We start from the raw sequence: 23,765 nt of genomic DNA on the forward strand, positions 1-23,765 counted from the left end.
AGCCAAGCTGCACACCCTGTTCGCATGATTTTGAGGTAGCGGCATGAAGGCACGTCATGGCAATGCTCCGTTTCAGTAGTCCAGAATCGGCACTGCTCAACAGCATCTTGCTTCTCTTAGATATACGTTTTTGCCATTTAGCCATTTTCAGGCAATTCCAAAGCAACACTAAGAGCTTGAGAATTGAATCTAAGAACTTCAAGACTGGCAGCCACCTATTCTTCGAATTTAAAACAGGTGGTTGCAATAAACGCAGTAAAATAATAAGCACAACAGAAAATTATTTTCCAGTGGATTTTATCGGCTAATTAAATGGGCGAAATCAACGGTTATAAAACGAGCTGTATGTGGATGCTGTTTTATTGACAAGAAATGGTGACTTGGCTCCGTCAAAAATGGACACTGGCTAATATTTCTTCCATCGCGAATTTATTTCATGTACAAAGCCTTCACTGCACTTTTCCTGACGTTGACCCCTCTACCATTCGTGAAATCGACTCTGATTTGCTAGAATCAAGATTTCGAAACGCCTTTGGATTAAGTGACATTTTCTTTCCATAATGGGATCTTTGTTCTACTGTCATTCACTTCAACGACTTCGTTTTGTCATCAGACTTCTCATCCGCATTTGGTTGTTTATTTATGGAGGATTGCGGACATATTTAATATCCCAGCAGGAGAGGGGATATTTACAAAGGAATTCCGGTTAGGATGGAATCAACTAACATAAAGCAGTCGGTAAGGATTAAAGGAAATACCGTACAGTATTACGCATTAGTACTATAAATAAATATTACAGTAGAACACAAAACAATAATAAGACTTAGAAACACCTTGCAACTAGCCAAAACATAACAGCAAAAAAGATAGGAGAACGCCAATTAAAGAGGATAAAAGCTGGGAATAGTGGGGTAAAGGGTCTCATTCAGAAATCCTCCTTTGAAATAGTAAAGGCATCTGTATTAGTGCGCGCCAAAATAGGTTGCAACTAAAGCTTCTCTTACGGCGCGAGGCTCGCATAAAATCTTTGGTGATGTAGATTTCGTGTAGGATGCCAAACACCATGTCAGGAGAAGTGTGACTGGAAGTAGTTTAGGCGGGTCTTCTTTCCTCTTTCTGCTTGTGGTCCCACGTCCGCAAGCTGCAACATGGTAGAAGGCGCTTATAGCAGTTGCACAGGCAACAGGCCATAAGGCGTCGGACGTTTTCGAGATTTCGGGGTCATCTGTCGAGTAAGGGTTCCATGCGACTGTCACAAAATTCGGCACCATTAAAAAAAAAAACACCGCGCGGACGCCTTTCGCCAATGCGCGTCGTAAAACAGTGGAGAAGGAAACCCCGGAGGGCGACTTGCCTTGTGTGTGTGGTTGCCTCCACTACCCCTCGCCGGCGCGACGCCAAGGCAATTGCGCCAGCCATGACGTCCAACCTTCTGGAATGTCGGAGACGTTATTACTAGATGCACGCGTAGAGCGCGTAGCCTTGAGTGTGCAAAGCAGTGCCCTCTCACTCTTCACTGGCGCGTTAGCGGCGGCACCGCATCGGACAGTTCTCGATGCTCCTCGAAGCGAGTTACAGCGCCGGACCAATGGGCGACACACGCCCGGAGCCAGAAAGAGGAGGATATTGCACAGCCGATAGTATGGGTATGTGCGCATCTGCCTTGGCGCGAAGAAAAACAGACGTGGAGCAAGCCTACATAAGCAGGGCGTTGACCGCTATCCGTTAGACCGCGCCGCTGCTTAAGCTTCAGAGAAGCGCGCCCGCTCGACTTCCATGAAAACACCACTCGGCCAGCCACGGTCCAGCGAGGCAACGCGCGCCAGTCTGCGGGACGGCTCCGTCGTTAACCTATGGTCGTCGGACTGTCGCAGTGCCCGGTGAACAAAGGGTGTTTTGTTTCTTTGCCTCTCTCGTGTGATTGCACTTAGGTGAGATAATTCATTTGCATTGTAATCTCTTTCGAGTGTAACTTTGCATGAGCTACATTGTTTTGTCAGTCACTTTCTATGTGCTTGAGCTAGTGATTGTAAAATCTTACTGTATCGTCTCACTGCTGTAGAAAGTTTCCTGTAGAAAGTTCGGAGCGAATGGGTCGCTCCGACCCACTCGCTCGCTCTCGACCGGTGAAAGCTGGGCACCAAAGGACCAATCGTCTTGTCACTTGGTAGCTGCTCTCCGTTGAGCTTACCACGCTGAGTCGATGACATCTCCCTCGTGTCCGAGACCGCTACCCCCACACGCTGTAAGAATGTGTGTGGGAACACACGCTAAAGTGCGCGAAGTGGTGACAGCGACGCAAGCTTATTCGAGGCTGGGCTTTAAATTAGATTTGTGGCTTGAACTATATGCAATACGACAACTGTCCATATGAGACCATAGAAATCCGGGCCGGTGGGGACGAGAGTTTATTTTATCTCGCGCAAATATTTGCAAACGGTATTGGGAAATAGATAGAAACAGTGACTAAAGTACAAAGAAACAGCAGAAAACAATAAATCGTCAAAACAAGGATAACAGAATAAGTGACGAACATAAGAGTACTCATTCCGAGCAGTAAGCGCAGTTTGAAACCATAAAGGGTCAAAAATGTCGCAGTCGAAAAGGAAGGTGGTCCGATTCATATGACATCATCATCATCAGCCTGACTGCGCCTACTGAAAGGCCAAGTCCTCTCCCATGTATCTCCAATTAACCCTTTCATTTGCCAGCTGCGCCCACCCTATCCCCGCAAGCTTCTCAATCTCATCAGCCCAGCTAACTTTCTGTCGCCCCCTGCTGCGTTTGCCTGCTCTTGGAATCCACTCTGTTACACAGATGAATAGAAAAAAAAATCAAAAGAAAGTTTTAGTTTTAAATGTGGTAATATCTGGCCTATGTATGTTATCTTTGCGGCGTGAAATATATGAAGACGGAAAAAGCAGCTCGTAGCCAATGGACACATCTTGACGTTTTGCGCAAAAATGAGATATGCATGTTGAATTATTCGTCGTGATACAAGTAAAATTAAGCCCAAGGTAGTCTTCATAGAGTTACGCTTGATGTATAGTGATAGAATAAAGGGCGCTGACTTGAGCTGCCCAGTTTTCAGTAGATGATTCAAAGTTTAAACACTAGGGTCCTTGATTGTTGAAGCATATTCTTGTCTTGTGCGTACGAGTATGGTGTATAAAAGTGCGATGTTAGATAGGCCTGTGGGAAAATCACGTCTGAAATATCCGACCATGTCATTAGTTCAGTTAGTTATGTGGTCCATGTGTGTGCACCAGCTAATGTGAGAGGTAATACCTACTACGAGGTATTTATATTGTCACAGATGGGTCCTTAATCAAAAGGGCTAGGCACAGGCCGCAAACAGAGAAACAGAGTCCCAGCTCCGAGAGCACGCGAGTCCCTCACTTCTTCGTCCTCTAGGCGCCGCCCGGGGACACCTGGCGCCTTTATTCCCCCTCCCCCAATAAAAGATGGTTGGTTGGTTTATGGGGTTTAACGTCCCAGTAAAGATCAGGTTCTTCTTCTTATTCTTCTTTGCACCATAGGTGCCCCGCCAGAGACGGGTGGTTTCAACTTGAAGACTTGAAGACACAGGGATAACAAAAAGGGATACTTGAAGTTTTATATACAAATATTTACAGCGTATAGAAGTTTAGACACTCGAGACAAATTAACGGCACAAGGACAAACAACAAAAAGGGCGGAACTGGCTAATACTAGGGGAGGCCCGTACTACTCGGCGTTGCCGAAGATGCGTTGCATCTCACCTTAGCCCAGAACCCCGCTTCCGGCTCCGGGGCCCAGTTTTAAAGACTTAAAGGCCCGGCCCACATTTGGTGACTTCCAATCATGTTACGATGTTCACATGATTGGTTTATTGAGAGCCTGGCCAGCCCTCCAGCTTCCGTAGGGCAAAACGCCCTTTCCACAAACCCAAACGCACGGTCGTGTCAAATAAAAATAAACACAAATATACATTCGTGCTCGGTACCGCGTGTCGGGTGGACACCCGTACTTCCCGGCGCGTTCGCGAGCGGCCGCGTTCCAAGAAAGGAGACGCTCCGCTTTGAGTGCCCCCAGCCGCGTTCCGATGACCCCCGCGAACGCTACCGATACCTTACACGCCCTTCCCAAGATTCTACAAAGGGCTCAAATGGCACTTTTAGAATTACAAACAAAAGGGATCGGTATCTGACACGAAACTACCCTTCGGGTGACATAACATAAACAAAACGTACACATTCAAATGCGCGTTTCACACCTGTAAAACCAGCACATTCACCGAAGTCCAAGCTGTCGCGCTGCGACCAGTTGCACCAACAAAACCAAAAACAACACTGTACACGGGCACCAACACAACATTACTCAAAATGCACACTTAAATACACCCAGTGACATGCCTGCCGTGCGCCGTAACACAGCGTCCAAGTTGGTGGGTTGCACCCAGTTCACCACCACCAAGTAGACACCCTCGTCCTGCTCGCGAACGAGCACACGCACACACACAGACACTCGCAACTTGAGCGTTCAGTAGCACTCGCACGACGTCCGTAAGTGGCCACGTGAGCCTCCTTAGTCGCACCGAGCGTCCTTGTGTGCGTTCGAGCCACTACGCGTCTCAACACAATTAACGCCTAACTGCCACTCGGCTCATTAGGCTGGCGCCACAGCGGGGCGTGAACTGAAAAGACGGTGCCCTCCAGGATCAAAAACGTCCTGGTCATCGATAGGTGAAAATCTCTGACCATGCGACGCACTTGAGAGCACTCTCTCTCCGGCGCACCAGTACGACACGCGTGCTGCGTAAAGAGCATAGCCCCTGGCCCGTCCAAATATAGCAGTACAGTCAGTCTTGCTACACTTGATATGCCGACCTCTAGCACGGAACATGCTGTTCCTCGCATCGACTTTCAGCGTGAAAGCCATGCACCTGCCTCTCTCTACTTTGCCTCTCTTCGAGCCATTTGCCCTGTTCCTGCTCGGGCAAACACTGACGTTGCCGTTGCCTGCTTGATAGGCATTTGCCGGCTTCGTGGCATCGTCTAACTCCGAGGCTCCATGAGCTCCCTGACAGTCACTTGACCCGAGCTTGCCTTGCGGCAAGTCGCCACTCATTTCCGGGTCCTCGACTGACCTGGCCGGGCACACACCGGGTGCGTTCGACAACTGCGCGGCGCTCTGCCCGGTCGGCCCAGCGGGCCCACCTCCGCTCTCTGCCTCGGATGTAGAGCTGTTGTCACCAGGAACGCTACGGGGCACTTCATGCCCTATGGCCGACACAGTGTGTGTTTGCAGCAACGCCAGATTTTCACCGGTTACTAGCTCCGTGTCAGAGGTCACAATCTTAGTCATAGAGCCTGCAGGAATTAGATCACTCTCCTGCTTGGTTTCGGACAATTTGGTCTCGACTGGCCCTAGACCATCAGAATTGGGCTGCTCTTTTTCTTTGCTAGCCGCCCGCAGTGGCGAAGCTGTGATTCCTTCAGAAATCTCGTTTTCGCTCTCTGCGGCATTTCCCAACAAAGACGCGTCCGCGCATATCGGCTGATTACCTACAGCGACCTGACTGCTCTTTCCTCCACCTGTGCTTGAGCAGGATAAGTCTTTGTCTTCCAGCACAGGCGGCCTCATCTCTCGGGACTCGGAGCAGTCCTCCGTGGCTGATTGACTGGCTCTTCTGCTCTCCTTGATCTTAGAGATCTCGAGCTCTACCTGCTGGCGTCTTGCTTCTATAACCTTCAAGACATACTTTACATCCTGAGGTTCTTCCTCGCGAAGCACCGCCTTTCCGCCATTCACTTTCGCGAGTTGAGCCTGAAGGTCCGCTTAGCGCGCCTTCGCTAACTCAACCTGGTACCTCACATCGAGTGAGGGCCGGCATGGATAGCCCTCCATACCGCCGTCTGTACTCCTCAACTGTCCTACCGGCTCGAACACAGGGACGTCAACAATGCGACCAAGGAAACTCACGGTTTCGATGCGTCGATCCGCATTGCCAGCTCCTTGGCGTCGGAGTCCGCCGCCACTTTCCCCGGACGCTGCGATGAGCTGTCGCACGCCGCTGGTCCGCCGCCGGTGACCGTCGAGTTCCCGACGCGCTGCTTCCTTGACCGGACGCAGTCCCGCGTCGCTGGACTACAGCCGTGGTCCTTGCATCCTTGCCGCCGTCTCTCCACAGGTCCGTTCTCGAACGCTGACCTGTTACCTTGTCGTCGCCTTTCTCCCTGCCTTCAAGTCTTCTTCCTGCGCCGTCTTCCGATGGCCGCAGGATCCTCGTCGACTGCGCCAGTAAAGATCAGGTTCTTCTTATTCCTCTTCTTTGCACCATAGGTGCCCCGCCAGAGACGGGTGGTTTCAACTTGAAGACTTGAAGACACAGGGATAACAAAAAGGGATACTTGATGTTTTATATACAAATATTTACAGCGTATAGAAGTTTAGACACTCGAGACAAATTAACGGCACAAGGACAAACAACAAAAAGGGCGGAACTGGCTAATACTAGGGGAGGCCCCTACTACTCGGCGTTGCCGAAGATGCGTTGCATCTCACCTTAGCCCAGAACCCCGCTTCCGGCTCCGGGGCCAAGTTTTAAAGACTTAAAGGCCCGGCCCACATTTGGTGACTTCCAATCATGTTACGATGTTCACATGATTGGTTTATCGAGAGCCTGGCCAGCCCTCCAGCTTCCGTAGGGCAAAACGCCCTTTCCACAAACCCAAATGCACGGTCGTGTCAAATGAAAATAAACACAAATATACATTCGTGCTCGGTACCGCGTGTCGGGTGGACACCCGTACTTCCCGGCGCGTTCGCGAGCGGCCGCGTTCCAAGAAAGGAGACGCTCCGCTTTGAGTGCCCCCAGCCGCGTTCCGATGACCCCCACGAACGCTACCGATACCTTACAGTCCCAAAGCGACTAAGGCTATGAGAGACGCCTTAGTGGAGGGCTCCGGAAATTTTGACCACCTGGGGTTCTTTAACGTGCCCGATAAAAGAAAGCAAAAACGTGGGCGCACTTTGAGCGAACGGGAGGAAGTAAGCAAGTGAACAAACGGTCACGTGGCGCTCAACAGCTGCAGCACAAATGCGCAGTACGTGCACGCTTCATGCGCAGTACGTGCACGACCTCAGGCTGAGGTCGACGGCGCGAGCTCGGCGAAGTGCCATCGGGGAGGACCTCATACGTCACATCCGTGATGCGGCGCAGCGCTATGTACGGTCCAAAGTAGCGGCTCAGGAGCTTCTCCGACACTCCTGGGCGACGTACTGGGGTCCATACCCACACTTTGTCGTCGGGGTGGTTCTCTACGTGTCAATGTCGTTGGTTGTAGCGTTGTGCATCCGTGGCCTGCTGCAGTCGGATGTGCATACGAGCCAGTTGCCGGGCTTCCTCTGCTTGCTGGGTAAACTCCTCGGCGTCTGACGTGAGTGCTTGGTCGGCAGGGGTGCACGGAAGCATGGCGTCAAGCATTGTTTGCACGTCACGCCCGTAGACGAGGCGAAACGGCGTAAACCGAGTCGTTTCCTGAATCGCCGTGTTATAGGCAAACGTCACGCATGGGAGGATCTCGTCCCAGGTCCTGTGCTTGACGTCGACGTACATTGCGAGCATGTCCGCTAAGGTTTTGTTGAGGCGCTCCGTGAGCCCGTTTGACTGCGGGTGGTATGCAGTAGTCTTGCGGTGGGTCGTGTGACTCAGCTGGAACACCTCGTGCAGGAGCTGCGCTGTAAGCGCAGTGCCCCTATCGGTGATTACGGAGGACGGGGCGCCGTGTCGTAAAACGATGTGGTGCATGAAGAAATGCGCGATTGCAGAGGATGTACTGCGCGGCACTGCCTTGGTTTCCGCATAGCGCGTCAAATAATAAGTCGCCACTATGATCCACTTATTGCCAGAAGATGATGCAGGGAACGGGCCCAGGAGATCAATGCCTACTTGGTCAAAAGGTGCGCGAGGAGGATCAATTGGATGGAGCAAACCTGCAGGCTTTAGCGGTGGCGACTTACGACGCTGGCACTCACGGCAACCTCTGACATAGCGCTGGATGGTCGCTGAAAGTTCAGGCCAATAATAGGCCTGACGCACTCGAGCGAGCGTGCGTGCAAATCCCAAGTGGTCAGAGGTGGGCTCATCATGACACGCGGAAAGGCAACAGCTTCATGTTGTAACAGCTTCAAGCAACACACCATTACGAATATATGCGGGCAAATCATTACAAACCAGAGAAATAAGCATAAGTTGGCACTGGTACCTATTCAACACTTTACGCTAAGCTTTACACCATGAGGAGATGGCGTTAAGGCCAGATTGAATAACTTGCTTGTCATTTTTATTTGTTATTTCCCGAAAAACAACATAGTGTAAGTAAAAACAGGGTGAGAAGAGGGCCGCTGGGTAAATCGTTTATAAAGACTCGAAAAAGCAGCGGCCCCAAAACGGTGCCTTAGGGAACGCCGGAAACAACAGTGTGAACGGCGAAATCAACAGCGTTGACTGAAATCGCTGACTGTGCGTACAGACAACATTCAGCCATTTCAGAATGTTAGCGCCTAATCCTATCAGGTGCAGTTTTAATTAGGAACAAAAAATGATAGTAAACGTTATCAAATGCCATCGAGAAATCGAGAAAAACTCAGTCGGCGATCGTGCGACAGTGTAAACTGAGGTGAAGTTTGTGTGTGAGTCACTTGGCTGGTCCACCTACCTCCTAGGTTGCTTCTCCACGGATTTTTCGGGGATTTTTCGCTCACGGTCCACAACGCCGGATTTTCTGCAGCACGAGCTCCCTAACGCTACCGCTTTAATAGAATGCTAGGGGGCGCAGTGCACAATGTAGCGACGATATTAATTCTTTAGGAATCTCGGCAACAAATGCACAATATGCAGTGCGTAATGAATAGCATAAGCCTAGGATTGTTTTGCGGTGGACTAGTGGTAGAGATAATGGAAAGCGTTTCAATGCTTGATGTTAGGTGTATGGCTTGTGACTATTCTTTTACTGAGTCATATTAGTGCTCCGCCGCCTTCTTTCTGTTTCCTATCACTTCAGTATAAGTGAAAATTATTGGACGAATCGTATATTGCGCAGTCACATAAGTATTCATGCAGCAAAGTTGCAGTTAGTACGATGATGGGTGCGCAACATGTGCTAATGGAAGACGAGGAAAATTCAGTACGTTTTTTGTGACACTTCGAATATTGCCAAATAAAACTGGCATTTGTGCTATGATAAGAGAACGACCACTACCTTACAGTGAACCGTTGATTGGAAAACAAAGCAGCAAATCGAACATGCACGTCTGTATAATCAAACAAAAAGTGTCAAAATGATGAATCAAGACAGAATTTCTTTCAGTATAAAAGTGCATGTATATTCATTTTTCTTTCTACCTTTTTTAATTTCCTGGCAGTTTTTTAACTTTTCATTTTTCTGTTCAGCTTTATTTATACTTGGCAGTTGAGTTGTTACGAGCTAGAGCCACGCAGTGTGAAAGCTACTGCTTACCATCGTTACCGATAGGACAGTATTGACCATCGCCGCCGCGGTGGCTCAGTGGTTACGGTGCTCGGCTGCTGACCCGAAAGACGCGGGTTCAATCCCGGCCGCGGAGGCTAGAATTTCTTTGGAGGAGAAATTATAGAGGCCCGCGTACTGTGCGATGTCAGTGCACGTTAAAGAACCCCACGTGGTCGAAATTTCCGGAGCCCTCCACTACGGCGTCTCTCATAGCCTTAGTCGCTTCGAGACGTTAAACCCCATGGACTAAACTAAACTAAACTAGTATTGACCATCGCATGACAAGATATACCGAATGTGGCCTATCTGTCATAACTGAGTAGAGAATATCCAACAGTGTAGGGTAAGGCATATACAAAGTCTGCTCTGCACTGCAACCGCCTGAACAACATTAATTTAAATAGCCCATGATGCATACAGTGTTGGGATATCATTGGGGCTCGGTGGACGATATTGACCAATATGCGACGAATGCATGTGAAGTTACCTACTCATTTATACTGGCAGTACAATGTCGGGCGACGTATGCCAGTATATACAGAGCCAACCAGTCATTATGACTGGCGGGGCAATATCTACCAATGTAAGCCAGCTGATGTTCAATGTCGAGGAGCCACGAAAATTTGTGGGACAACATTGACCAGCGTAATTGTCGCTGCCCATAGCAATAGGCAGTGTAATGTACCAAAGCAGTACAGATAATCGGCACCATATTAGAAATGGGTGGCTCTACGGTGGTTCTTTCTAGGACCTGCCTTCCCAGGTACATTTCCGATATTGGACCGGTTAGCTGTGTTGCTGGGGTATTTACAAGATATATAGAGGGTCTGCAGGATACATGTCATGATTTCTGACCACCATATCTCATGATGTATGCCATCTTGCCAAACCATCGCAACTGCCGGGTCAACATCCGTCAACATATGCCATGATCTAGCTATCCTGGCTGCCATCAGAAGTGCGCAGACAGTGTTCGTCAACGTCTGCTAGGTCAAAGACAACGTTGACGAACCATTTTCGGACGCTATATTGCCAAGGTTGGGGAATCAAGGGCAAGACCGGGCTGTTGCTGGACATGCTGTCGAATGGCATCCCCAGTAATGGTAACGCTTTGCCAAAAACGGACCATTCTCGTCGCCGAGGATAGGTTCTAAGGCAAAATTTATTATGGGTGAGACATGGTACATACGAACGGCGTATAGATGGTGATAGATGCACTTATTTTTTTGACAAGCCCTTATGAACGTCCCCTTTTATGCACGCTTCATTTCACTGAAATAGATACTCTTTCGTTCTGGTTACTTCTTCACCCACTTCGCTTTCACCTTTACTTACTGCATCCCTCGCTGGTTTAGACTGTTTAGAGCTGGGTACATACAGCCTCCTGGACGGTCGGCTCGATATCACTCCCCAGGCAGCAGAAAGAATCGACCCAATATTGGCAGCCTGTTGCCTACGTCTGGCCTTATATAGGACCATTAATGACGTCATTTTCCAAGCATGAGCACTGCTTGTCGGCTGTTTGACGGTACTGGCAACGCCATATTACTGAACCTCGAACAATGGCCCTACATTCCACTGTTCGCCATATATTGGCGATGCCATTCCACTACACCCCTGACGATGGCGCAACTTATCTACTGTGGGCTCGTATTGCCAAAGCATATGCTTCCAACAATGGCCCTATTTTTGCACTGTTGTTCTCACATTGGCAATTCCACCTTATTAGACTTCCGACAATGGCCCCACTTGTTCGCTATTGCCCCCATAATTGCAATGCCACTTCCTTACGCCTGCAATTATGGCTACTTATGTGTCCGCACCATATTGGCAATGCCGCTTTATTACACCTCCAACGATGGCCCTATATATCCGATATTTTTCATGTATTAGAAATACCTCTCCATGACACATCTAACGATGTCCCTCGTATTTTAAAGCGTGCTATATGTGAAGAGATCTCTTTTTGGATATTTGTAGTTCTTTCGTTACTTCCAGTTAGTTATTACCAACAACCGCATCAAAGCTTGACGCGAAATTACACAAAACTCTGATGTAAAGCCGCTAAGTTTTCCTAGGATGAGCAGAGGTGAGATGCGTTCACCAAAGCACCAATTTTCAAAAGCGGCGTCTTTGCTCATTATTGTATGTGCTGCACGAGGCAAAGAAACTTGCTGTTTAGAAAGCTCTTGCCACAGAGCTCAGAGAAAAAACAAACGATATTTTTCGTTTTCCTGGAAGCTGCGTCACTGTTTCGTTCTTTTTTCTTGCAAGCTGAGTGCTTGCACCATTCCTTCAATTATTGATGTCGCATCACAATTGAATTATCTGTATATCTGCAGAATGCAGCAACTATCATATGTTGGAATTTATTTTTATGATTTCTACCTGTAAGGCCTGCAAGGGGGCATTACATGTTTGGAAATGGGTTTTGTATTTTTACAGGTTTTTTAATTGCATCTATAAGAGGCATTGAAATAATAATATTTTTATTTTTTAAGAATATTTATAGCACTTTTTATTTTCATTGCACAAAAGGCGTTTTCAGTGCACAGAATTACGCGCTTTTTCATCATTTTCCAACATCTATTCTGACAATATATAAGCTTCAGAACGACCTCCGTTTTAGACAACATTACGTTCCAATCAAGCGAGGTCCACTGCAGCAGGCCTGTCAGGGTGCCTGTAATATTTTCGTACCGAGTCCCTTTGCCTTGGCCACTGGCAGGCGTACCAGAAAATGCGGAATTCCTGATTCCAACAGATTTCACACCAATTTACACCTGAACTAACAACCCATCGATTATCAGAAGAGCGCTTTCATGGGGTTGAGAAGTGACAGTTCCATCTACCATGTTACAGAAATGCCAAGCAAGGTAGATAAAATGCCCACTTTTTTTCCCATACAAAGTTACCATCAGTCACCTGAGTATAGCGCATTTCGAAAAACTGCGCAAGCCGTCTTTGCATGCAATATTTTATTCCATTCAAAAAAAGCTTTCTTGAAAGTTGTATTCACATCCATGGGGAGCAGATGCTATCGCCTGTGCGATAAATTTGCTTGAATAAAGAAGCAAGAAACCAGGTCGCAATTTACAGCAGTAATTTTGATCATAAGTGGAATATCTATTCATTTCAATAAAAACTAAATTTATAAGCTTCTCCGACTTTTAATATGTGCATTTCAGGCTGGTACACGGCCAATAAAGATCTGAGATTCGCCAGTCCTTGGAAGGCAAATTTGGCAAATTCAATTCCACATTTTGCATCTAGTGTGACGGTATTTATTCAGCATCGTCTAAAAATTATTTTATGTAAATGTTTTGCGAGTATCTGTTCTCGCACACTGTGTGCCACAAAATTCAGTGTTATTAAAAAGTTCTTCTATTTTTCCTCCGATGGTCGTACTTAGCTGATGATCACATCGTGCATCTTTGCAGCTTCTACGTTCCGCGAGGTCATCGTGCAAGAGCTTGGCGGGCAATTTTTTTAATGCACTCCAACAGTTCTGTTACAATAGGAGTGCAAAAATAAGTACCGATGTGACTCATCAGTTCAATGGCTCCAGGCGCCTTGAAATCTTGCTATGTGCGGGCAGCGTAGATGGGATAAATTTTGTTCCTTGAATTTTATTCACGGGTTTTTTGCATGTGCACTGGCTTCTTATATGTTAAAAGCTATATATATAAGCTCCTGCTGGTGGAGAACAAGATGAATAAATCTGCATTGCTGTTGGCCAGTCCAAGTGCGTCAAACGGCTGCTTGCAGGAAAGCCAGCTACTGTGGCCCAAAACAAATTGCACATCATATCATATACACTCATCCCCATCATATACACTTTACAAGTGGCGTAGCAACTAAGAAGGCAACTAGAAATGATATTAGCAATCCATTAGGGGTGAATGTTGGACCATGGTGGAAAAACAGGAACATTGGCCAAGTCCTTGCGTTGTGGACAAACACTGTTCAAGAGGACTGGACGCGTGTGTGCTCAACTTCGCTGAAGTTGTCTGTCATGGGCATTCGGTTTTTTTAGAACCAAAAAGCTGTTCGGAGCATATTTTCTCCAACATTGTAACTTGATAAACAGGATGCTTTGGAAAACTTTCCGCCAAAGCAGCCGTCAGCTTGACGCAATTTAAAGTTACCAGGGTGAGTGAGGTAGCAGAGGCAAGACAAGATTTGTTCATTGAAGACAACAGGTCGACACCCCACGCCACGAGACCACCGCGTATTTCCAGATACATTCGTGTACCGCGCAACACTCGGGCCATCTGCATGTTGAAGATCATTGTGCAGTGTGTGTTCACATTACCCCTGTTATGTACAGGTTGTCCACGCTAACTTTAGCCAAGGGTTAAAAAATAAAATGTTTAAGGTAGACCAGGGAAACCACTTACATAAATCTACCAACCAGCTTGCGCATCATACCAAATTTTTTGTTTTGAAATTAACTATCAATTAAGATAATTTTTCTAACCGCGTAAGCATTGACTTTACACAGCAAATGTGAATAGCAAAGTTGTAGAGCACGTTCAGAAACCTCCATTCTATATATTTGCGATAAAGAAAACCTCACGTGTATCCTTTTGCCGTGCTACAAAGAAAGCCAGCGAAATAAAAAAAAATCACGTGACTAGCGCATTCGCGTGCCACGATTGTGCTGCTCTCAATCGTCGTTTGAGTGAACGAAATTAGTTGCTTTCAAGGCGCGACGACCTCAATGCGCCCGCAGGCCGATATGTCAGTGGTGGTTGCGGCGCCCGCGCGAGCAGGTCTGCAAGCGTGACGGTGCGAGTTGCAGCGAACTCACCGGGCATTGTGAGCTATGGCATGGCCAAAGGTGACAAACACAAGTGCGGCGACTTTTATTCGCCGCTGAGAGGCAAAAAGAAGAAAGGCAAGTATTTTACTTATCTTCTTCTGCCTCTAATTGTGTTTGTCACCTTTGGCCATGCCATAGCTTACAATGCCCGGCGCGTTCGCTGCAACTCGCACCGTCACGCTTGCAGACTGGTTTGTGCGGGCGCCGCAACCACCACTGACATATCGGCCTGCCGGCGCATTGAGGTCGTCGCGCCTAGCCAGCAGCTAATTTCGTTCACTCAAGCCACGGTTGAGAGCAGCACAATCGTGGCGCGCGAATGCGCTAGTCACGTAATTTTTTTGTTTGTATCTCGCGGGCTTCCTTTGGAGCTCGGAAAAAAGATACACGTGAGGTTTTTTTATCGCAAATAAATGAAATGGGGGTTTCTAAAGGTGCTCTATACCTTTTCTATTTACATTTGCTGTCTAAAGTCAATGCTTACGTGTTTAGAAAAGTTATCTTAATTGATAATTAGTTAATTGCAGAACAAAAAATTGCCTATGATGCGCATGCCGGTTGGCAGATTTATGTAAGTGGTTTCTCTGGTCTACCTCAAACATTTTATTTTTAACCCTTGGCTGAAGTTAACGTGGACACCCTGTACACAGTCATATCTTTACAGAATTTCTCTCAGAAGGCTTGCAGCGAAAAATGGAGACAAAATTGATTCAACATGTCTAGAGACATGAATGCAGGCCCTGTTTCATTGACGGCACCAGAAATGCCATCAGCCTTTTTAAGCCACATAGCCGTCCGCCGAATAATGTCAAGCCGCGAGCCCCTCCTTGATCGCCTTGAGGAGAGGGAACCGCCCCTTTCCGCAGGTGCCTTTGTAGTCGTCCGTCTCCACGTTGTACACCACCATGCCGGTGAGTTTTCTCGGCATCACGCGGAGCCTGGCCTTAGTCTGCGGACGAGGAGTGTGCAAAGAACTAAATTGAAATAAGAGACAGTACAATTAAGGCAGCACCATTCAGCTCCTTTCAGCAATTGTAACAGGTGCGCTGTTTTACCAATTGTGGGATCGAGCTACGAGACAGCCGAGAGATCATTGAGGCATTAACCAGAAGAGGCCTCATGATCATACTCGTGTTTCATACGCCACTCTGCGTTCACGGCCCAATAAGGCCTCTCCCTGTGGTCTAAGCCTTGGCTCAGGGGCCTCGGTGAGCTCAGGTGTAAGTGCAACGTCTCAGGCTCGAATCTCACAATCAGCGGCAGTGTTTCTCTAGAGGCGAAACGCGGAACGTACGTGTGGGTGTGATGCCAGTGCACGTCCAGGACCCCACGTCACTGATATCAATCCAGAGTCCTCCGCTACGGCGTCCCCCACTAGCCGCCATGTAACTTCAGGCAGGTTAACCTCTAGAGACTATACCGCAGCTAAGCCGGAACTCTTCACATACTTTTGTTTGTTTGTTTATTGTGCTTAAGACAGTACAGAAGTAGAGCCAAGGGGCAGAGGTAAAATGCGATAGCAATGAACGACTGACTGGGCCAATGTCCCTACAAAACTTGCAGCACAAACAGCACACACATAGGAATGAAAATAAAGCAAACTTGCACATGAACAGAGGCAGTCTGTCGTTTACAGAGGAAATTAAAAAGAGCACGATTGAAGCCAGAACTAAGTAGTCAAATTATACAATTCTGTAAACAAAGCACAAAATAAATTGACAGAATAATTTTCGTACCATTTAGGACTGCGACCCTTGACCACGTTTGCTTTCGCCCGGTATCATGCGTGGCAGTCGCAGAATCTATTATTATAATGCTCTGGGCATGGCATGCCGCGCACATCACAATTTCCTGCTAAGAAATCAGCCTTAGTACAACATGATGTAATACCAATGTTTGTGCAATATCCCGTTTTTTTTAAGCGTACTCGTGCAAAGGGTGTGATCAAAAACACGAGGAGCCGAAAATAATGACGGAAGTGTGACGCGAAAAGCGCTTCCTATGATCTCCGCTATAGACCTCCAACATTTATGCTCAGCCTCCAGTGTTCTGTATTCCCGTTCACGTGCTCCTACTGCACGTATTGGCTGCTCGAATATGCTAAACAATTAGAGGACTGAAACGTAATAGGATCCAATGAATGACACTGCAATCTGCTCGCCGCTGTCCAGCGTGCCGGCTAAAATAAGTATTCACAGCGTCTCACATAGCTGGTGACCAGATGAATACTTTCTTGGAATCTCATACTCATTTAGTAAAGCTGTTCTCCTAATCAGTGAGACATGGTAACTGCGGCATTCACACTTGCTGAGAGCGACTAAGCTGCTCTGCCACTCGGGTAGCAGTTCTCTCAAAAAACATTTAAAGCGTTCACGCATGCGCTCAGCCTTAGCTAATATTTTTGGCAGCATCAACTCTTAAAGGTGCATGGGGGGCGAAAATATAAGGTTTTTATCCCGAAAAGTTATTTCTACATTTTGGAGGGACGCCGTTGTGGAGGGCTGCGGAAATTTCGAACATTAACATGCACCGACATCGCAGAGTAAACGAGCCCCTAGCATATTGCATCCATCGAAATGAGACCGCCGCGGCCGGGACCGAACCCGCGTCTTTGGGGTCAGCAGCCCAGCATGAGCCACCGCGGCGGGTGTACATTTTGGTTTTACGAGGTTGACAAGCTAATAGAGAACATATTTTAGGTCGGATTTGGTCATAATCCCCTCAGAATAAGTGTAGAAAAATGAAATGTTTTTCCGTAACGGCGCCATGTGAGGTGTCACCAGCCGACCTTAACAGTATCGGTTTCAAAGTGCACTTGAATGACAGAAGGCATATCAGTTCATTTTCACCTTTTATTGCTTGTTGAGGCGCGCTGCGATGACTCAGCGGAAACGCATTAAAAAAGAAACCAATTATGTAATTACACTCCCATGAGTCGTAACTAGCTGGCAAAAGAACAACATATGGCTGTGATCCATGGAAGCGCATCACGCACCCTTTCAAGACTGAATTCTAGCCTTTATTCTTTATAACGCCAAGGTTTATTAAGGCGAAAGCCTTTAATGCCTCATGCTGTGGTTAGCAATCCGTGTCGGCAGCCGTGTTTGCGTCTGTGTCGGCAGCCGTGGCCCGAAGCGTGGCCTTGTGGTAGAGCATCCGCCTCGCCTTCGGGAGGTGCTGGGTTCGATCCCCAGTGCCGCCGGGTACCCACCGGTTTCTTTAATGGGTACAAGATTTCCCCTGGCCTGGTGCTCGGCTCTTCTAGGGTGAAATGCTTGGGAAAAGGGTCTTAGACCAAACAGTTGCCTTGGCGGATGAGTGATAAGTTCCCCTGCCAAGCAACCATAAGTCCGCCTCGTGCGGCGTAAGCCCAATTTGTGGCCCTTTTTTTCGCTTTGTCCACACGACTCTCTGCCCACAGTGACGGGATTTGAAGGCGCAGGCTCCTTTCCCAAGCAATGTAGCCCTAGTAAGCCGAGCACCAGGCCGGGCCATAGCTTGTACCCATTTTGAGAAAACCGGTGGGTACCCGGCCGGTGGCGGGAGTCGAACCCACCACCTCCCGAAGCCGAGGCGGGCGCTCTGCAACGAGGCCACGGGCTGCGAGGCCGACAGCCGTGTCGGCAGCCGTGTCGACAGATGTGTCCGCGTTTTGACGGGCGTCCACCGAGATATATGAGACAGTTACTGCGTAATTTCCTTTCCTCAAGTACAATTTTCAGTTTCTTCATTACGGGCCCCTCTTTCTTCTTTCACTGCCACCGCCTCCCTTCCTGTACGGAGCCGTTAAGGTGTCCACCGAGATGACTGAGAATTACAGCGCCATTTCCTTTCCTCAAAAAGCGTTGCGTTCAAAGGGCAAGGCATCGCGCCGAACGGATGGTGGCGTTCCGTGGACTCCCTGGCAGCGCTACAACACGCTGTCACGTTCCACTCCTAAAGGCGAGCTTTAAGCGCCATCAATTAGTAGTCAATTAGTGATGAGTGATTAATCAGTAATTCTTCATTAATTAGTAATTTGCCATTACTTCGTCATCAATTATGTGTGACGTCATCCAGTGGTGACGTCACCAGTGTCACATAGGCAAAGTGGTGTTGAAAACGCTTTCGCCTCTACGAAATTTAGACAGTCAAAGTGCCCCCTGAATTTTTTTATAGTTTGCGGAGCTTATCTTTGGTGCTAAGCTTATTTGGGCGTGTTCCAGAGAACGAATAAAGCCTCTCGACAAGCTAAACTTCATATTTAGAGAAAATATGATTTATGCACTACATAGCCTTTTACGTTGATGGTGCTCTCTCAAGAGACTCTTTCAAACAAAGCAGGTAATGGACAGATCTTTCTGGTTTGCTAGGTTTTCATGGCATAAAAGAAAAATTTTAAAATAATAGTGAGAGTGAAAAAGCTACATCAGCGTTTGAGTCGTGTGATTTTTTGAACGATTTGCCATACAACAACAATCTGTCCCCTTTTTCCCGGAGAAGAGGCAGTCCCTGGGTCACCAATACCAAAAAATTATTCAAATACAAGAAAGTTTAATATCATTGTTTCATTAAACTGACATGCTCTGTAGCTCATTTTCATGCCAACTGCTTTCACACTTGCGATAAAAGACTGAAATTCAGTCTTTGTCTTAATTGCATCAGAGTGCATCATTCCAAAAGATTTTATCAAAATCAACGCAACGGCTCAAATGTTATACCATTCAGCACCCCCTCCCCATTAAGAGGTCCTTCCTAAGGTGTTGCGTGGTTCCCACGAAATGACGTCGTCGGCAAATCACCACATTCAGTGAAATCATCATCATCTATTCCTGAACAAAGTAAGGGTTTAGGGACCTAGTCAGGTACACAGTACCTTTCGTCCCTGCTTCTTTAGCTTTCTGTACACAGAAAACTAAGAAAACTAAAACTAAAATATGAAATGAACTGAGCGATGTGACCGACGGGTCGCAAGACCCCATCGCTTAGTGTTTTAACTCCTGTCATTCATCGAAGATCCTGTTACGCATTAAACACTTTATACTTGCTCTTTATCGCCACCACAAGACCTAAATTCAAGCAACATTACGTGAAAATCCATCAGTACACGTTAAAGAAACGCAGGTGATCGAAATTTCCGGAACCCTTAACTGCGGCGTCCCTCATTGCCTAGGCCGCTTTGGGACGTTAAACTCCCGTAAATTAAATCACACCTATTTACAGTTGGATCTGGATGCAGTACACCTATATGCATTTGCTCTCATAATTGCGTTCACAACTCTGTAAACCTAGAGCAATGCGCACGCGGCTTACCTTCGCTTTAAATGTGGCGGGCGTATCGAAGAGCGCCAGCAATTTTTTGTGCTGGTCGGCGGCGTACATCGTCCGGGCGTCAGAGCTGTCCTTTTCAGCCTTCATTTTGCATACCTTCAAGTGAGAAAGCCGTTGGGGAATATTAACATCATCAGTGCTTCCGACTTAATTCTAGACCTTCGACTGACATCTTCCTAAAACGTGGCTTTGGCTTATGCTCTCTTCAGCATCGGCATCATAATCTTCATCAGCCACACAAAGCCTGCCACAAAATCGGCGCCTTTCCTATTCATTTCTAATTAAGGCCCTTTGTTATACGAGTTACTGCCACCGTACATTTGTACGTTTACCCTGACTAATTTTATTTAACGATGTACCTCTCTTCTCTCCAAACCTTTTTCTCCAGGTTCTGTCTATCTTCCCTTATCATACATTAGTTACCGTGATATGTCACCGGGCGCCTGTTCATCTCAATACTTACCTTTTCAAGGTTCCTCTGAGCTTAATTTTAGCTAGGATGTCAAGAGATCTCAACTGTTTAATTGGCCACGATGTTTTACTAAAGTCTATCTTACTCAGCCCTGCACGCTGTGGTCACCATTCTAGCGGTAAGTCGATCAGCACAGCACGCCTGTCCAATACGCCTTCCCATAGAAACCGCATGTAAAAAGTTTTGCCACACCCGATACGATGAACTGGGGCCAGCCGTTGATGAACTAGAACAGGCCCTCTCCCTGAACGAAGATGGGACGGCAATTCTCGTACCTCACCACACACCTTTGCGCATGTGTGCATTATCGTCGGGGAGCACCTACAAAACATGAGCGTTGGACGGACGTGCTTGAGCACGTCGACATTTCTGCCTGACTCTCTCGTATGGCTTATGACCTTAGCGCCCACTTAGCTGCGATCATATCCCTTACGGGTGTCCCCTCGCATCTTGCGCATGTATAATATGGGAATGGAAATTCTGCTGTCTAAAAGACACATTTCCGTGTGGGAGGCTGCACTCCTTCCTATACGGAACATGCTCATCCACACTGCGATACACACTTTTCCTGGTAGAGGAGAGAGAGAGAGAACTTTTATAAAACATGTCCCTTAAGGGGATCGGCGTTGTGAGCCTGCGCCATAAACAACATGTGGACGGGCGGATGTCTACTTCCAAACATGGGGCACCTGTGGCCTCGTAGTACAGGTGTTCCAACAGTCCGTGCAGGACACGCATTGTAATTCCTTGTTCTCTGAGGGGGAGGGTGTGGCTCCAAATAAACCAAAAGGTTGCTGCACGACACTGTCTTTTGTCACGTTGGCGAAAGAGGGAGCGACTTCAGAATACCGCCGAGAGTTTATGCAACTATCACAATAATGTGCACGCGGAGTGAATGAATATATAAGAAAAAACAAGAAAGCCAGAGCATACGGGCGTGCCCAAGATACGGCCTAATAATTTCTTAGTGAGGTGACACACAATGCACTAGGAAGCCAGAACAAAGTATCCAATAACAAATTTGAAGGTATGAAAATTCAGAATAAAAATAGGGTGGATATCTGAAATTAAAAAAATATAGAAATCGAATAGAGTATCACAAGAAAGCTGTTAACTGTATTAGAAATATTCAATATATTCAAGCTCCTTTAACTTGACGCAAACTTTAACTTATTTGTACGGTTGAACTTGTTTAGAAATGAAGATACTTGTTGCGATGTTATTGCCTGGGTTAAGGCTTTTCTTGCATGTCGATCTCAGTTCATTTCTGTCAATAATCATCTTTCGTCCTCCTCACCTGTTTCGCCCGGTGTTCCCCAGGGGAGCGTTTTGGGACCTTTACTTTTTCTAATCTTCATAAATGACTTACCCGCCTGCGTATCATCCAAAATCAGATTATTCGCTGATGATTGTGTTATATACCGTAGCATTTATAACGACTCTGACCGCCAATCTTTGCAAACTGATTTAGATTCCATTAGTAACTGGTGTTCTTCTTGGTTAATGACCCTTAATTCCTCTAAAACTAAACTTGTCTCTTTCGCTCGCAAGTCTTGCCGCATCCCGACATCTTACACTCTGCTTAATAAACCGGTTGAAATTTCTACTTCCTTCAAATTTCTACTTTCTACTTCCTACTACACCTTCAGTCTAATTTAACATGGAATTACCATCTTAGCCAAATTCTTGCAGCTGCTAACCGCTCTCCTGGTCTTCTAAAACGTAACCTTAAACAAGCACCTTTTCACCTAAAAAAACTAGAATACGTTACCTTAATACGGCCTAAAATCGAATATGCGTCGGCCGTCTGGGACCCGGATCTTTGCAAACCCGTGCCGTTAGATTCATCTTTTCTGATTATTCTCGTCATACTAGCCTCACCGCACTAAAGGCTCGCGCCGAACTTGATACGTTATCACATCGTCGCAAAGTATCACGCTTGACCCTTTTCCATAAACTTTACCATTATGTTCTGCTTCATGACTTTTTTTTCAATCACGTGAATCTTTTTTTCCACGTCGCGACCACCAGCTGAAAGTTAAACGCATACCATGTCAGGCTTCTTTTTTTGCGAACTCTTTCATACCACGTTCTATAGTCGACTGGAATAATCTACCATCACACATCGCTTCTGAAAGGGATCTTAACAAGTTTCAGGACCTTCTAACCCAAGTGTCTGCTTAGCTTTACTAATTGATTGTACCACATGATGCATTCAGCTGTTTTGTTGTTTTGTTCTGTTCCTGCGGTTGTTATGCCTTTAAAACACTATCTGTTCCTTTTTCGTGCAAATTACAATGTACACTACAGGTTTTTGTTTGTTTCTTATTTTGTTTTCTACTTGTGCTTTCTGTATTTATGTATTGCACCTTGGCGCTTGCTCATTCTTGTTTTGCGTTGTGTGTCATTGCTCCCCCCTATGTAATACCCTCGATGGAGGGCCTTTAGGGGTTTACTGAATGAATAAATAAATAAATTTTGTCCCCTGTCTTTGTTCTGCGCGCTCATCTTTTAGCTGAATCAGTCGCCAATCGCGTTGAGTAGCTTAGTTGACTGGCATGGTTACATCCGCGCACTCACCGCAGGGTACTCCATGTTGAGGCTACTCTCGGACGCCTCGCGGACAGAACCATCGCTCCAATTCGCCTTCATTCGGTACGTCCTCGCGTACATGGCGAACGAAAGCATCGCGTATCGCCCGTGTCTCGCAACGTCCAGGAGCTGCTTCTTCGCCTCGTCTTTGATGAGGGCCTGGAGGAAGAATTCGACGAAGGAAAGCGTAAGCGAGGCCACAGAGATGACACGAATCGACAAAGGGACATCGACTTGTACTTAACCACCGAAAATGCTGGATACACTAAGAGAACCAAGCTCTCTACTCAGCCAGACTCCCACCCTAAACAACTTCGTGACCATTCCAGCTGTCTGCTCCTCTTACCTTTAATTTCATTTCATATTGGCCTTGGTATTTAGATTGTTCAGAAAGTACTCTGTCTGCTTAAGTACATTTAATTATGAACAGAGCAAACTCATGGATCAATAATCACTTCAAGGAAAAAGCTGTGTAGAGTACATATTATCATAGACCCATCAGAAAAAGGTTGTTTAGAGATGCATCAATGTTCGAAATTTTCGGATCGCCAACCGATTAAGTTTTCACTCGTTCCTCTAACCTAGTCAAATGGTCGTGTTTAAAACTGCCTAAAACGAATAGAATACACTTTAGGGGTTTGGTACAATTGGCGCGAAATTCGAATACGGCGGGCGGTAGATTTCACTGACGACTGTTTCAAAAAACATGATGCACCCATAGGCCTCACAACAAGCTGTGCGATCACTCTGCACGGTAATGAAGGTTTAACGTCAGGACGCGGCCCGTTCGTGTCACGCCGTTTGTAATGATCGTAAAAATGGTATTCAAGATCGGTCGGCGCACCAAGGTTCGGCCAGACTTAAGAATCCCTGTGTTCACACCTAGAGTCGTAGGCGAAAAGCCATCACTTCTCTCATTAAATGAGGCACGGGGCTAGTTCGGCCGCTCTCGTCATCGGTATATAGATTTAATTTTCTCATACATATCGCATGGCAATCACAGAGTTGATATACTGATGTTGAATTACATAAAACATAGTGGACAGCATTG

The 23,765-nt window shown here is 46.9% G+C and overlaps 1 protein-coding gene across 1 annotated transcript in view; it reads right to left on the bottom strand.

Moving 5' to 3' along the window:
- Positions 1-15,148: 15,148 nt before the first annotated feature.
- The window catches only part of LOC149343983 (uncharacterized), a 135,390-nt gene continuing 126,773 nt past the window's right edge, over positions 15,149-23,765 (bottom strand). Inside the window, exons 16-18 of the mRNA XM_089547118.1 lie at positions 22,703-22,873; positions 19,633-19,746; positions 15,149-15,289 (exon numbers count right to left, since the gene is read on the bottom strand). Coding sequence (XP_089403244.1) covers positions 15,149-15,289; positions 19,633-19,746; positions 22,703-22,873 — 426 coding nt within the window. The remainder of the gene's footprint in view (positions 15,290-19,632; positions 19,747-22,702; positions 22,874-23,765) is intronic.

This window comes from Amblyomma mixtum, chromosome 5, assembly GCF_055824585.1.
Source record: "Amblyomma mixtum isolate Tamu chromosome 5, ASM5582458v1, whole genome shotgun sequence".
Classification (NCBI taxonomy): domain Eukaryota; kingdom Metazoa; phylum Arthropoda; class Arachnida; order Ixodida; family Ixodidae; genus Amblyomma; species Amblyomma mixtum.